Source organism: Rattus norvegicus, chromosome 4 (assembly GCF_021556685.1).
Source record: "Rattus norvegicus strain SHRSP/BbbUtx chromosome 4, alternate assembly SHRSP_T2T, whole genome shotgun sequence".
NCBI classification, from domain to species: Eukaryota; Metazoa; Chordata; class Mammalia; order Rodentia; family Muridae; genus Rattus; species Rattus norvegicus.
The window spans coordinates 26,544,284-26,561,204 of NC_141537.1; the positions used below are offsets into that span (position 1 = coordinate 26,544,284).

Sequence of the window (16,921 nt, forward strand, 5' to 3'; positions counted from 1 at the left end):
GGTAGTATCTATGTGCTGAGTTTTATCATGGAGTCAGTTGTGCTAGGGTCTGGGGACCTGCCACAGTCTGGGGGCCTGTTATAATCTGCAAATAAAGATACTTTGACTTCTTCCTTTCCAGTTCATAATCTCCTTGATCTCCATTAGTTGTCCATTGCTCTAGCTAAGACTTCAAGTACTATATTGAACAGGCATGGAGAGAGTAGACAACCTTGTCCTGTTACTTTTACTGGAATTGCTTTGAGTTTCTTTTAATTTAAGTTGTTGTTGCCAATGTTCTTACTGTTACCTGTCTTTATTGTTTAGGTGTGTTCCCTGTATCCAAAATCTGTCCAGGACTCTTACCATGAAGGAGTGTTGGATTTTTCTGCAGCTGATGAGACGACCACATGGTTTTTGTCTTTCAGTTTCTTTATATCTTGGATTACATTTATTGATTTACATCGTTGAGTCATCCCTGCATCTTTGTGATAAAGCCAACTTAACCTAATTCTTAATTTTATCTTTTTTTTTCTGTTCTGAGGATCAAATGCCAGTGTATATAGATTTCAAAATCTGTAAGGTGCAAGTGCTATGTTAATAAGTATGTTATTATCATTCCATCCCGGCCAGCCTCTAACATTTGAAAGGGGCAGTTAGGGTTTTATTGCTGTGAACAGACACCAGACATTTAATTGGGTCTGGCTTACAGGTTCAGAGGTTCAGTCCATTATCATCAAGGCAGGAGCATGGCAGCATCCAGGCAGGCATGGCGCCGGGAGGAGTTGAGAGTTCTACTTCGTCTGAAGGCTGCTAGGAGAAGACTGGCTTCCAGGCAGCTAGGAGGAGGGTCTTAAAGCCCAAGCCCACAGTGGCACACCTAATTCAGAAAGGCTACATCTTCAAATAGTGTCGCTCCTTAAGCTAGGTATACTCAAACACCACCGGTAGGAAAAGCGGCCTGAGAAAGTACAGTTTCCCTGATCTATTAACGGTTTAGGGTTTGAAGCTGGCAGATGTTGGAGGAAGCAAACATATCATAGAGCATCCGTCTGAATTACACTTCGCATGCCTTCCTAGACCTCTGACAGACATCTGATTGTCCTAGAGTTGGGTTAACCACTCTCCTTTAGTTCAAAATTATTATGAACACTGAGTGTTCCTCTAGAGAAAATCAGTTGGGTTCCCGAACCCACAAAACCTCAAGTAACCCCAGTCCCAGGGACTCAACGTTCTCTTCAGGCCTCCAACACTATTGCATACAGACTGTAGGTGCACAGACATGCCTGCCGGCAAAATACCCATACGATTAAAAGCATTGAAAGCCTTGCACAAATTCTTACCAAAATAGCCTTTCTTAATTGCACCTGAAAGCGTGTGACTCATACCCAGGTCCTTTACCATTGTAACCACCCCGCACACAGTAGGCCCTCAGATCTGTGGCGTGATTGACTTTGCCATGCACTCAAGGCAAGGTCGCTCGGTGATACAAGCAATGCTGCGGCTCTTTGCAGACCTTAGGGACGAATTCGGGCTGCCGCCACCCTGCAGGTGATGTCCATCACCTCTCCTTCTTGGGTCTGCAGTCTCCTTGGATCTTGGGGTGGCGACGGTCGCGTCGCCGTGGAGACCAGCTAGCTGTGCGGGGAGGGAACTACATTTCCCAGATACTCCGGTGCGCGGCCGGGTGCGGCGCGAGGGGCAAGTGCACCAGGCCCGCTGCGCACCCGGCTCCGCTCCCCGCTGCGCTGCTGGCCGCCCGCCTTGGCCTCCGCCTGGGGATGAGGTGGGAGGCGCTAGAAGCCACTTAGCTACAGCCTGGCGCCCGATGCGGCGCTCGCTCGCTGCCCCCGCCACCGAAGCGCCCGCCAGGCACAATGCAGCACTGAGGCAGCGGCGGCTGCGGCAGCGGCGCGGGCTGGGAAAGGGCGGCCGGGAGCCCGAGCCCGGGGCCGGGAAACGAGCAGCTGAGCGCCGCCACCATGCAGGCAGTGGCGGCCGCGTTCTTCTGGCTGCTCTGCGTCTTGGGGACCTACCCCCTGGCGCGCTGCGGTCGGGCAGGTAAGTTCGCAGCTGCCGGGGCTTCCAGGACTCTTTGGAGCCCCGAGGCCCCCCGAAAAGCCGCACCCGCGTTTCTACAGTGCGCGGGGTTTTTTATTTTTATTTTGAAGGGCGGCGAGGAAGGGGTAAACACACATGTGTGGGGGACACGAGGATGCATCAGCAATCTGGGGTCAAATGCTTCCCCGGCCCTGAAGAAGAGTCTCCTTCAGGAGAATGGGAAAGGGGCGCCCTGTTTCTGGGCCCGGAGATGCTCTCGAAAGCGCTGGTCCAGGGCTCTCCAGCTGGCATCTCTGCGTCCTTCCCAGATGGGTCCGGGAGGGAGGCGGTGGGGGGAATTTTCGTAGGGGTGATGAGGACCGCAGGATGGAGGACTGTGGGTCAGGGTCATTTATTTTGCCATTTCTCTCCACTCCCTCCTTACCTCCTGCCTGCCTGGCTGCAAGGAGACGCCTCACTGAGAGAACTGGAGAGGGGGGACGGAAACCGCTTCCTGGAGCGCCAGAGCACCGTACCACTGCGCCTCATCTACCGCTTGGGCGGCGAGGACGAAACTCAGCACGAGCAGCTCAACACGCGGGTGCGGGGCGACCCTGGCGGACGGCAGGTGAGCGGCGGGGTGCGGGAGGTGGCCTGCGTTTGCTTAGGGTTGCCCTGGAGATGAGATGTACCTGGTGAAAAGAGCACAATCCTAATGTGACTCCTGCATGATGCCCCGGGTGCAAGCGCTAAAAGGCGGAGAAAAGGAGACAGATCAAAAAAGGAACCAAAAGAAACGCAGGCCAAGGTTTTTCAGAAGAGGTAGCGGGTGGGGTGGCATTGGATGCTCCTAGTGGCCCTGTAACCCGAGCTAGGGACAAGAGGCAGAGACCCCCCCCCCCCACCTCCGTAGTTAAGAGAAAACTGCACCACGGAGTAGGAGGAGATTCTATTTAGGCAGGGTGTGCATCATCGTCTTTGCTGTTTTAACTCGGAGAGAAGACATTATAACCCAAGAAAATTACTGTAGAAAGAAGAGAGGAGGAGAAGAAAACTAGGCTACCCTAAGAAAGCAAACTAAAATAAACTACAGCTCAAAATCCTCTGGTTACCAGAGATTTACCCATTCAGTCCCAGCATCCGAAAACGGGTCCTCCACACCTTTTCCTACCGTTGTAACTAGGGTGTTATCGTTTTATTGAGCATGTTAAGTTGTTTTAAAAAGTAATTTATTGCAGTACCTGCATTTTAATCAATACCGAACCTCTACAGGTATGAATGAGGACTGGCTAATACTAGCCAATTTGGGGGGCGGGGGGTCATACAATTGTTTTTATGTTTGTATAGATCAACCTAACAGTTCGTTCATCTGTAAGTGCATCTGAAGCTCATGTAGTTGAAAATTACCGTAAACTGTACTTGGGTAAGGTAGGTGGTTTCATATCATAGATACATCCGACACTAACATAACTGCGATGTGATAATGTACTCAGTTATTCACATGTGTGAGATGTGCAAAGAGGGAAATTATTTAAGTCTAATTTTCAGTCAAATGATTGGCTCCATTAAAATTTTGTTGACATAGGTAGGAATTCAGTTACTGTAATATCCGTTGATGTTAAATTGATGCAGTAGGAAACCTAATAAGTTCAGCCCTTAATGAAGGGTTTTATTAGCTGAATTAATGTTTGCAGCTGCCTATTGCTGTTTTTTTTTTTTTTTAATTTTGGCTTGTTTTCCACGGAAAACCTGCAGAAGGAGACCTTTGCCCTACTTTTTAGTTAGTTAATAATTATTCTCGTGCAGAAATATTCTAATGCTTGTCTGTAGCCTTTGATTTAAAAAAAGAAAAATCCAGACACACACAAACCAAACCGAGGAACATAGTGAATCTTAGCTTCAGTGATTGGTAACTTATACTCTATCCTGCTTGTCTCTGCCTCCAACTGGCCTCCTTTCCCTTTCTGTATTACTTTGAAACCTGCAAATGATGCTTTATTCCTTAACATTTTCAGTGATAAAACTCTGAAAGGTAAGGGTTATTTTTAAAATGTAACTCTGAATTGCCACAGTAAAGATAAGATTCATTTCTTTGATACTATGAAGCAACCATTCTTCCAGAAACTCTTTTACTTACCTCAGAAATTTGCATATATGTATATTCATTTTGAGCCAGGACTAAAATAAAGGGTATACTTAATTTATGTAAGTCTCTTTTAGTATATGCTTTCTCCCGCCTATGCTTTTGTCTTTATTTTAATTTGCCTTGTAATTGGTTTTTATTTTTAATTTTCTTCGTAATTTATTTATGGAGACATGAGGTTTTTCATTCTGTATAGAGTTTTCCACAGCCAGGAAATTGCTGGTATAGACAGTGTGTTAGAACAAGTCCCAGAGTCTTTGTGGGAAGGGAAGGGAGGATGGAGAGGGGCAGCGATGCAGAGAGATGCAGAGAGGGCCGTGAAGGAGCAGACTCAGGACCTCTGTCTCTGCCTCCTGCTGACCATGACCTCAACACCCACCCACTTTAGGATGGTGAAAGGCCACTATTTTTGAAAGGCTATTTCTTCCTCTTTCAATGTTTCTAGAACACCACTTCTGAGATGTTTTGACTCAGATGGGCCTCTCCACTCGGGGCAGAAGATATGATAGGCCCTTTGGAAGTAAACTTCACAGCTGAAGTGGATGAGATGACTGTTTGGTAGAAGTTTGACTAAATGGCATGTGTGGATTATTAATCCGAGTCAGAAGTGGGAGTAATGCTATTTATAATTATGGCAAATTACCCTTGGGATCTAAAGCAACACACAGCGCATCTTGATTTCTCCATCACCTGGGGGTGGGGTCAATGTACTTTACCAGGATCCTTATATTGCAGCAGGATACCACAGAGAACGGACGGAATCTCAAAGACCAACAGTTCCTACAGTAAGGAAACTAAGGGTTTTTCTTGTCTGTTAGGCATTTCCTGGTTTCCAGAGAGCTATAATTTAACTTGAAAATGTGTTGATTTTAGATAGTTCTTGTTACTATCATTATCATTTTTTGGTAAACAGAACTTTTGGCACCCTAGGTACCCATGGACATTTTTAGCATTTTCCTTTGTATTTCAGAAATAACATCTAGATGATTTTTTTTTTTACCACATAAGGTACGTGTGTGTGTGTGTGTGTGTGTGTGTGTGTGTGTGTGTGTGTGTATGTGTGTGTGCAATTCATTATTGACTCATTAACCAGAAATTTATTTACTTGCGCTCTTGCTGGTTAGCATTTTAAAGTAAATCAAGGCCGTAGGGATTTAGAAATAAGACACAGTTCTAGTCTTTAAGGGGTTTACAGACAGCTGGGAAAAAGAATGAGTGGATGAACAATTGCTCTTTGCCCTTCAGTCGTGAGGTGATTCCAGAGGGCTGTGGAAACAGCAGAAGCCCAGCACTTAACCCCACAAGGAATCCGTGGGCTCTCCCAGGAGGTACCCTCTGATCAGTTATGTTACAGAGAGGGAGTGGGCATATCTAGCAGAAAGGGACAGCAGAGGCCCAGGGAAGTCAGGACTTGCCTTTGTTAACTGCAGATGAGATTTGGGGGACTGGTGTGAGAAGAATGTAGCTTCTAGATGCTGCAGCAAGTTCTTGATGTTCTGAGGAGTTGAGACTTGGTTCTGCAGGCTATTTAAGCCTTTTGCCAAGGAGGATTAGCTGGTTAAATTCATGGTCCTATGGTAATCATCCTAGAGTTACAGAAGAATAATGGTAATTTTCGAGACCGAGCGGGCTTAGTGTTCACTTTTATTCGCAGATAAATTCCAGTTCACATTATTAAGCTCTGTAAGAGCTAAGCTCCTAAACATTTGAGAACACTGGGTGAATGGCATTTAAAAAGCACCTAGATTAATGCTGGGCACACAGTGAGTCTGTAAGAATCTTTTAAGTCACAGTTACTCCCTCGGACAGCTTGAGAACTGTTTAGAAATTTTATAACATCATTTGAATGCAAAATGATGCCCTAATTTCCCAAATTTAACACATTCCCCGAAGTTACAAATTACTCATTTTTTTTTTACATAATGCAGTGAAATGGAATAGCCATAGAAGGAAGAGACCTTATAGGCCATTCAGATTAGTTCAGAAATTACCTCTTACTTGATAGGCTCAAGCAATTGACCAAGGGAAGGTAATGACCATTGTAGTCTTACATGGTTCCAGTCTTCAAACTCACAAAGACTAGCTGAGTATCAAATTTCTTTTATTACTAATGTGAGCTTGTTTCGGCTTTCATCATAGAGGTTACTATGAAGCTTTTACTTTAGAAGAAATTTCATTTTGGTTCTGCTTGATTGGCAACAGTTTAGTGTGAAATGATGATTTTACTGATACAAGTTCACATTTGAGATTATTATTATTTTTTGTTTATTGCATAGTGAGTTATTCACTTCTTACCAATTCTTATTGTAGAAGCTTATTAGATCATAAAATACTAGAAATTATAGTCAAAATTATCATAGTTGATTGTGAGTAACCTTGCTGTCTTCAGGGTTGTCAACTATGATGTAGTCTCAGGCTTATCTTTAGCCCTAGAATACTCAAAATATCAAGGCTTATTTCTTCCTTCTTGACAGTATTTATGCTAAGAGAATCGCATGTTTGTGGATAGTAAGGTAAAACATATTTTTCAGGAATTTGTATAAGGCGTCTCATCTACTGGGCCTTACTGATGGCTTAATATTGATAACCCTGTGATTGCTTTCTTACATATGCCTACTAATGATTGCTCTTTTTGCCAGCTAAGCATCATAAAGTCACTATGGCATCAGAAACGGGTTATCTGATAACTTATTTTGGTACATAGTTGCCTTTAAGTTCTGTTATTCATTTTAAAAACACACAGTGCTTATATACTTCACCATACAACATAATTTCTTCTATCAGAAGAAGTATTGTTGTCTGCAAACACAAGATCTACTTTCTCCCATCTTGTCCCCTGCAAAGTGTTACAGCTTCTTAAGGACAAGCCATCAAGTGGGGACAAGGACATGGACCTATAACTCACCACCGTTTTATAACCACTAGTGAGTGGAGCAAAAAGCACAGAGAAGGCAGGGTGACAGTAGAGGGTAGTTTTTTTTTTTTTTGAGAAATTTTTTATATATGCCATGGAATACATGAGCTCCCTCCATATCATACTGCTTCCTCTGAGGGTACCGAGTCAGCCTAGCAGTTAGTTGTGGAAGAGGGCTCCTAGGAATTATAACTTTCATGCTAGCTTGCCAGTTTAGCACAAACATCTTTGTTTTTGCTAAGTGTGCATTTGTTAAACTAAGTAGCTCCATATTAATAAAGTTCTGCCATAGCAGCAGGAAAGAAATAGTTCACAGTGCATTTTTGTTTACCAGCAATTGAATAAAGTAAAAATAAAAAATTATAATATTCCTTAAATATTTTAAAAACAACCTTTTAATGTCTGTCTGTCTCTATCTATCTATCTATCTATCTATCTATCTATCTATCTATCTAGTTTGTATGTGTGTGTGTGTTGTGTGTGTTGTGAGTGTGTGTTGTGAGTGTGTGTGTACTTGTACCATGGCACACATGTGAAGGTCAGAAGACAGTGTCATACAGGAGTCATTTTTCTCCTTTTATCATGTGAGTTCTGGGAACTGAACTCACCAGGCTTGACTGCAAGCGTCACTACCCATCTTGTAGGCTTTCCCTTCAATCTTCATTCAAATTTATATAAATGTAGTAATAGAATTTTAGACTACAGAAGAGACCTAATTGAGATATTACTATTTCTTATCTTTGATATCCCAATCTGTATCTGTATGTGTGTGTGTGTGTGTGTGTGTGTGTGTGTGTGTGTGTGTGTGTGTACAGACACACATACATATAGGAAGTCATGAGTACTAACCCCATGTGGAAAGAAGATGCTCATCCAAGAGGAACTGGTGGGGATGGGTGAAGAAAAGCAAGAGACTGAGAAGAATGGAGGGAAGAAGGAAGAAAAGGAAACTGAGAAAAAAGATGTCAGTGTTACCATGTATGTTGTATATTAAAATGTCTAGTATGTAATAATTTTGTGGTGGCTTTTATACTTCTTAGTGCTTGATGTAGGTCGTGTTCACAGAAGTCTAATGGTAGGTCATAACTTGCCATCTTTAATGAAGCTAACGGGATTTGATCTCAGACACTTCAGCTCCCCTTCGCTGGCTGAATTCTCACGTTAGACATCATTCAAGGAATGTAGATGTCCTTGGCATCAGAATCAAAGGTGTCTTTTATTTTACCCTTTTGGAGTTACACTTTCAGTGCTTCAGAAATACCTGAGTTTATATTTAAAATAACAGTACTGTGAAGAGGCTTGCTTATCACAGTAGGGGGTCTTCAGTTTTATCATCTTAATAAATAATATTATATATGGTAGACATTTGACGTCCAAGAGCATGTCTTGAAAGAGGTATCTGTTGATATTATATTGATGGTTATTTTTTTCATTCTAAGTCCAATTTTTGGTTGTTCAAAATTATATAGGCTCTTGTAGCCAGAGTTTTGTTGACAGAAACATTAAATGCTAAACCGAGGTCTCTAGTCATTTATTTCCCCATCAAAAGGAAAGGTATAGTATGCCTTTTATGTCCCTATAGTTCTAGTAGCTTAAGGGTCCCACCAATAAAACAGATTAATAATAACCAAAATAAGTTCCGAGAACATCTGGTTGGATGTGTTTATTTTGGTAATAAAAGTGCTAGAAAGAAAAAAAAAGTTTGGAAGCAAGAGTTAAAAAATATAGGACTTCATTTTTGCAGACATTTTTCCAAACATGTCCCAGGTACCCCAAGCACTGTGATGAGTGGTTTATAGTCATTATTTTTAATAGCGAGGTAGATCCTATTATATCCACATTGTGGGTAAGTGAATTAGTGTCATATAGCTTAACAAAGGGGTGGAAATGGGACAATGATTCTGAAAGGAAATGCTACAATCAACAAATTAGTCTAACAAAGTTTGTGCCCCTAATTTATCATGGTTTTCTACTTATCTGTGTTAGAATATACCAGCATCATTTCTTTTAAGAATCTCCTGACGCTTACTGAGCTCCTCCCTCGGTAACTTGTAATTATTTCACATGTAATTAAAAATTACATGTATTTAAAGAATACTTAACATCAAAACTGACTTTAGCCTTCCACTCCCTTTACTCCCGGATTCTAGTTCCTTTTAAGGTAAAAAGCCCATTTTCTCCGAGAGAAGCTACTATGTATAACTGGATTTTGAAAACAAAAGATTCTGCATCGTGATCCAGAAATACCACCCGTTCGAGCTGGAAAAAGAGGGAATTTAGAATTTAATTATTCCTCCTTCCCCAGAATCTGTTTGTTTTGATCTAAGAGGTTTTCAGGGTCATCTATTAGAGCAGGTTAAATGAATGTGTATCTTCTCCGTTTCAACAATTAATGTTGTTCCAGGGCATTTTGTCTTTTACCGGGGCTGCCGTTGTTTAAGGTTGTTGTGAGGAAAGATCCCTAGATAGCTGAGGACGAGAGGTGGATGATGGTTTTCTGGAGCTAGGCCTGACGAGCTCTCGTTCTTCCATGAGTAGTTTTATAACGCTCTGCCTATGGCAGTCGAAGGCGGAGCTCACGGTCTTATTGGATCATTTCTCTGTGTGGCACTGTGTGGTGCACATAGCTTCATCACTTGTTGTTGGTTTCTGTCCCCACCCCTTCTTGACCCTTTGTTCTTAGGTAGGCTAGTCTCCGCTGATAAGATTACCTTGCTGGTAGGCAGTTTGATGTTTCTGGTGATCCCTCAAGCTTCTCTCTGCACAATTTCTCTTTCTGTGGATTAAACAGCAAGGTGTTTGAGAAGAGCCGCTTCCTCTTATAACCTAGCCCTGCAGATTTCCTTGAATCCCCTAGCATGCTTTTGATGAGTTTAGAGTGTCCTGCCAGGGCTGTCTAGAAACACAATGGTGGATCGTCAGCAGGTACAAGTGACAGCCAAGGCTGTGTATAGTCCGGCTTTATTCATACAGGGTAGACAGCTGGCTAAAAAAGTGACCTGGGATCATCCAAGAGTGGGCAGAGGGGAGTGGACTTTGAGTAAGAGTCAGGGAGAAAGTGAGGGTTCAGGAAAGAGGCTGGGCCCATTGTACTAGAATGGTCCGGTATCCTCCTGGCTCAGCTTAGACAGGGCTACTTGGAAGAGTCTGGTGTACTTTCTAAGTTTTAGCCTCAGCCATTCAGGTTTTTACTGACTGACCTTAATTTTGATTCTAAGGTCATAACAGGAGTGTGTGTAGCCAGGTTTGCCCCTTGGGCCCTGAGGGTGCTTCTGTTCTCTTGTGAAGACTACATTTGTGGTTCAGCCAGAAGAACGCTGTCTCCCTCATTTCTTTTTCCTTTCTTTCTTTCTTTCTTTTCTTCATTCCTCTCCTCATGTCTGCCTCCTACTTACTTCTTCCTTCCTCTTTGTTTTCGGTCTTTCTGGTTTCCATTTTCTTTTCTTTTTTATTCTTGGTTGGTTCCTCGGGTTTGTGGGAGAGGGCTTAAGCAGCCTGTGCTTAAGGAGTCCAGCGCACTGGGCCCGGGTTAAGAGATGTCACCAAGCTAAACACTCATTTCCTAAGTCACTGTTTTGTTTTTACTTGATTCTCTAAAAACCTAACCTGAATCGTATAAAATGAGTACTAGTTCATTTTGAATGGCAAGAGACGCCTGTTAGCTGAACATTCAGTGAACGACTCTATATAAACTCGAGTTTAGAAGGCAAACAGTTGATTTGTGTTATTGACTTGAGAAATCTTTCTTAATTGTTTGCCACGTTTGCTGAGTTATTTTCAAGGAGATTTTGGTTCCCTCAAGCTTAGCTATAGTTGATACTTTGAAGCATGTTATAGAAAACTTGAGAAAGTATTTAACGAGAGTGATGAACATTTTAAACAGTTCATTTTCAAAGTCACCACTATGCTGAATAATTCAGTCACTGTTTCTTAAGAAGAGTTTTTTATGGATGTCAGTAGAGACTTAAACATTACCAAAGATGATAAAACTGGACCAAAACCAATATTTACTTATTTTGATCCTGTTTCTGCCTTAACTGTAAATGGGTCACTGCTTTTTTTCTAGCGTATTGTCTCATAAAAATGCTTTTCAGTTGGACAGGTATTGATTGAGTAGAACCCATCAGTGTTCATTGCTTTCACTGAGGCAGACCCATTTCTGATTGGGTAGGTCACCGGAGCTAAGACTTTTAATCAGAGCTGAGAGCAAATGTTGTCGGCTGTCATGGAAGCCACCAGAAAAAAAAAACTATCAAAAGCAGGGATATAGAAATAGAAGGAATTCTCGTGTCATTAAATTTCTGATGTAAGATTAGCACAGGGTAGTCGCAATTCTGGATGATCTAGCACAGGCAACGTTCTCTCACAGGAAGGAGGAGTTCTATTAATTTATTATAGCTTAAGCAATCTAATATGAAACACAGTCGTGAGTATTGATTAATGAGTTTAAATGTTCTGATGATAAAAATCTTCAAGCTTGCAGTATGGGTTGAAGAGTGTTGTTTTTTTAGCTTAAGTGCATAGAGGAGCTCAAGATAAAGGTACACACCTTTGTTTTATTGTATTCTGCCCCAGCATTGAATAGAGACAGTCACGTAAGAAGCACACAGCAGAGGGGTGTTGATGGCGTACATTGGGAGGACTCTGTTGGTGTTTTTGCTCCAAACCTTGTCCTATGGACTGTTCCCTGGTTAATAATGATTTTTGTCCCCTTCTTTGTTACCTGCCTGTGAGCTCTGCCTCTGTCCTGTTCATTACTTTCTTGTGAACATAGGAAATGCTTCTCTGCAACCTTTAGTGTATCTTGCCTTTCCTCCTCTTTCTGTCAAGTACCTCTGTTTCCCTTAGCAACGGAAACCAACGCAGTTCTCTGGAGAGGGGCTTGCACCAGTGTTGGTACACGCGCTGGACATAGCTTACTTTTGGGATTTGAAATAAACGTGGTATAGCCCGACGAGCTCTTCATTTCCCCACTTACTGAGCGGTAGTGTTTCTTGGGATTTCCCCCTCCTCTTTTTCTTGGATTCCACTTCAGTTGGCTCTCACTCATCTTTTTCATTGTGCGTGGATCAAAGCTCCTCAGTGCTGAAACTCCTTCATCAGGTCATTGTCCTGACTCTCGCTACTCTTACTCTCCTGGCTCCCCACTTCCGGTGCCCAGTCGCTACTCCATCCTTGCTTCCGGTGCCCAGTCGCTACTCCATCCTTGCTGAGCGTGGCACTTTGAAAGTCTTGGACCGGGACCGGGATCCGTTGCTACAGGATGCACATTCAGCATAAAGGAATGACGAGGCATTTTATAGTCTACTTGGAGTCAGACTTGCCTCGGGCGTGGCATAACACTGTGTGTGCTTTTGTGTGGGCTGTGGGAGGGGATCCAGACACTGATACCTGTGTGATGTTTCCAGGAGAGAAACTGTAGTCTTGGATCTCTGACTTGGTCATTCCTACTTAACCATTTTCTGCTGCTCAGCACTGTGCCTGGCCCACAGTAGGGACTCAGTAAACATTTTTAGTTTGTTTTTGCCTCAAATTTCAGTCTCAAAGATATGAGAGAAAAAAAAATCCGCCATCATCACGTTACTGATGGATAGAGTTTTTGAGACATTTGATATAGTTATAAATTTCTTCCAGTAGCTATTCAGACTTTTAGTCAGGTAGTGTTAGAGAGAAACACGCTCCTCCTCCCATGTTTATGTCTAATCTCTGCTCTCTTTTCTTCCTCGTCCACCAGTATTCCTGCTGCTCCAGCAGACCCCTATGTAACGTGCCCTGGTTCTCTGAGAACGTGCACAGTGACCCTGTGAACTGAAATCAGAGTCCCTTTTGTTGTGACACCAAGGCAGAACTTAACAGAACAGTCAGAGCCCTGGTGCTCAGGGGACGGGAGGGCAGAGGACGTGGTAGGAACTCGGACAGCTGTGAGCCTTCTGACATTCTACCACATAAAGCTGTCTTACTGTCTCACGAACTCTTAAATCACCACGACACAATCGCTCATGTCAGCTTATAGCCTGGTCTCCCCTGGCAAAAATAAATCCAAGCTATTTAACCTTCGTGGCTGAGTTTATTCAGCAGACTGTCGTTTGCAGCCAGGAGCGGCATATTCTTTGAGACAATGATGTTGGTCTTTGGAAGAGTGGCGTATAACATTTCCGACAGATTTGAGTTCAGGCGACATAATCAGGTAAAGGTTTCCTTCAATGGCCATTCTTTCATTTTTTAACTGCAGTTTTAAACTGAGGCAATACTTAATCTAGTCCCTTGAAGCTAGATCCCAGACAATTCTCGTCTTATGATTTTGTTTTTATTATTGTTCTCACCTTAGTTTTATGAAAAATGTATTATTTAATACTAATAAAGTTATATGCTTTAACACCAGCTAATTGTTCGTAATTAGGTGTTCCAATATGTGTAAGATACAAGCATATTATGAAGTTTAGTAATCATGCAAACTGAAACTTTATCAGTTTCGTTCTTGACTTTTAAAGACCATTTAATGGATGAGTCTCTCTCTCTCTCTCTCCTCTCTCTCGTGTGTGTGTGTGTGTGTGTGTGTGTGTGTGTGTGTGTGTGTACAAACATGTGTCATGTGAATATGACGTGGAGGTCAGAAGAAGACTTGTGGGAGTCAGTTCTCTCCTTCCATGATTGCTATTCTCAGGGATAGACCTGAGGTCACCAGGCTTGGAATCAGGCGGTTTTATGCTCTGAGCCATCTCAGTGCATCTCCCTGCCCCCTTCCTTTTGGAGATCTTACTAGGTAGCTCAGGCTGGCCTTGAACTCTCAAGTGTCTTGTTCTTGTCTCTACCCTTCAAGACTGAGGGTTACAGGTGTGAACCACCATGGACCTAGCTTGCTTTAATGTTGATGATACATGCTAATTTAAAATGCTTTAATATTCTTAAATGTATGAGGTGTTTACCTACAGGGTACACCAGGAGATCTCCATGCTCCCTAAAGAGTTGCGTATGCTAGTTTAATTCTGGAGTCGGAACGTAGAGGGCAACACTGTGGTCTAAGTAGTTCCATGTGTTCATAGTATAGTGTGAGTGGAGGATCTGAAAACAGGGTTTAAGAGGTAGAAGAGACATCCAGTGTTTGTGCAGAGAAGATGCCATGTTAAAAAAAAAAATGAGCTTCAAGCTTCATACTGAAGAAGTAAACTCCTTAGCTCTCCTTCCACTGTGTGCATCCTGAGGATCAAACTTGGCCATCCACATTGGTAGCAGGTGCCTTTACCTGCTGAGCCATCTCATTGGCTTATTTTCAGCAGACTTTCGTTTCTATAGATATCCTGTTCTCGATGCTTCAACCATGCCTTACTTAATGTTTCAACACTGATCCACATTATAGCTTGTGTACTTCATTCCTTTTTCATTGCTGAATAATGTTCCATTATTTATTCATTGTTTTAATATGAATGTATGCTAATTAAATTCTTTCATTGTGAGTAGTGATGCTATTGATATCTGTACAAAAGATTTCGTGTGGAAACCTGGAAACAGGAGCACGCCACAGAGCAAACGGTGTTGTATAAAACAATAACCTTGCCTCGTATAGTGGGATGCTTTCTCTTTTCCCATGTTCTAGTTCATATTTTTCAAACACCCTGGTCATGATACATTATGGTGATTTTTATACCCTTTCTCTTTTTCACAGAAAACCCAAATTGCAGCACTGGTCAGGGTGGGGTGACCTTAGGCAGTCGGCATGCAAACCCAGCCCTGTACTGCTGTGTTCTGCCCTGTCCCTGGAGTGTTCCTTCATTGTTCTCTTTGTGTCTAATAATAACTGCATGGGGAAACGATTCCTATACCAGAATGATTTACCCTCTAAATGCATAATTAAATATTTTTTAAAATACAGTTTTTAATAAGCTCGCGTTTTCACTGTGGGGTTTCCCTCTTGCGTGGGCGGGGCTCTCCAGTTTTTATTGCAGCAGTGTTTGACGGTGCTCCAGTATGCTGGTCAGATCTTCATCCCTCAACCCGGGTTCTTATGGACAGACCCTGGACCGGTGTTGGATGCAGCCTGCAACGCAGTCTCACTTTCTTGCAGTGGATTCTCATATTTAATAAATATTTCACCACTTAATCAATCAACCATGTGTTCCCAGATCTCTCACAGTTTTCAGCAAACATTCTTGCTAAAATCTGTTATTCGGAAGTTAATTGTTTGTGCTATTTCCCTTAAGAAATAATTAGGTTGGAAAACGCCCGTGTGCTGCTTTTTTCTTTTCCTTTAGGATCATATGTTCGCAGCAGAAAGTGTTCGGGAGGAAAGCTCCAAATGTGCTTAGTATTGTTACTGCTGTTGGTACTGGTGTGTATGCCGTGTGTGTATGTGTGTGCTTTGTGTGTGTGTGTATGTGTGTGTGTGTGCTGTGTGTGTGCTGTATGTGCTGTATGTGCTGTATGTGTGTGCTGTGTATGTGCTCACTGTGTGTGTGCTGTGTGTGTGTGCTGTGTGTGTGTGCTGTGTGTGTGTGTATGTGTGTGTATGTGTGTGTGCTGTGCGTGTGTGTGCTGTGTGTGTGTGTATGTGTGTGTGCTGTGCGTGTGTGTGTATGTGTGTGTGCTGTGCGTGTGTGTGCATGCCTTTTGTGTGTGTGCTGTGTGTGTGTATGCAGTGTATATGTATGTGTGGGTATGTATGTGTGTGTGTGTGTGTGTGTGAGAGAGAGAATATGGGATATTTAATCTCTCTCAGGTTTTGGCCTGACATGTCTCTTGAAGAGAGACATGGTCTACTTTCTGTGCACCTCTAGCCCATGTGCCAGATATATCTGAGCCATGAACCACACTGTCTTATAGCTCCTTCTCTCTGTAATGTGTTGTTACTAGAATCGCAGATCCTTCGTTTCTCTGCTTGTCCTTCTGTCTATGGGAGCTGAGGAGACTGGAAAGTATGTAGTAGACTTTGGAATCTTGTTCTTTTTTGTACAAAGTTTTAACTTACAAGCTCTGTAGTCTGTAGTTAAAATTATCCTGTGTTTGTTTTTTTTTTTTTTTTTTTTTTTTTTGGACAAGATCTTGCTATGTTTATTTGGGCTAGCCTGGTGCTTGCTTTATCACCCAGGCCAGCCTCAGACTTCCTGCAGCCCTTCTGCCTCAGCTTCCTGTGTACTGAGAACACAGGCCTGCCCATCATACTGCGCTCCATTGATTATCAGACGTTGCACATGCAATGTATGTGATGTGTGCATGTGTGTGATAATTCCTTTTAATGACTTGGTATGTGTACTGATCTATTCACTCCACTTCGCTGATACTTTCTGATGGTGTCCTATATAGCAGGCTCTGTTCCAGGCCCTTGGATTATATCAGTGACGATTTTTCTTTGTTTTAAGGCCCACATTTTAGCAGGTGTACTAGCAGTGGACAGTAAGTGCTGTGGGAAGGAAAACAGCATGTCAGTGGGGGGTTTTATGGTCTTTGGATGGCAGAGCAGCAAGAAGGCATAGGCTCTAGTCTCTCTTCAGTGTTGGGGGTTGACTTTAGGCCTTGTGTGTGTTAGGAGGCACCCTACCACTGCAGTCATGCTCAGCCCTCATAGTAAGGTGGCCCATGAGTCCTCCTGGAGAAGAGGGATGTGAATCATGCGGGCATCTAAGAGGAACATTCCAGGACAGAGTAACTAGTGGGATGACTCCAAGGCTGAAGTGTTTCTGTCAGTAGCAAGAAGTCTATCCTAAAGAGGGGGGTGCTATGGGTACTAGCAAGGTGACCTTTAATCCTAGACCTCAGGAGACCAGGCAGATCTCTGTGAGTTTGAGGCCAGCTGATCTACATGGAGAGTCTGTGTAAGGATTACAGAGCTCTGGTTGGTGTGGAACTCCCAG

At 42.9% G+C, this 16,921-nt stretch overlaps 1 protein-coding gene across 20 annotated transcripts in view; it reads left to right on the forward strand.

Annotated features, from left to right (window-relative positions):
• Positions 1 to 1,781: 1,781 nt before the first annotated feature.
• Adam22 (ADAM metallopeptidase domain 22) overlaps positions 1,782 to 16,921 on the forward strand; it is a 250,410-nt gene continuing 235,270 nt past the window's right edge. For all 20 annotated transcript variants that reach the window (XM_087659105.1, XM_087659107.1, XM_087659106.1 and 17 more), the window contains 2 exon segments: positions 1,782 to 2,040; positions 2,487 to 2,647. In XM_087659105.1, the coding sequence (XP_087515231.1) occupies positions 1,962 to 2,040; positions 2,487 to 2,647 (240 nt within the window). In that variant the 5' untranslated portion in view covers positions 1,782 to 1,961.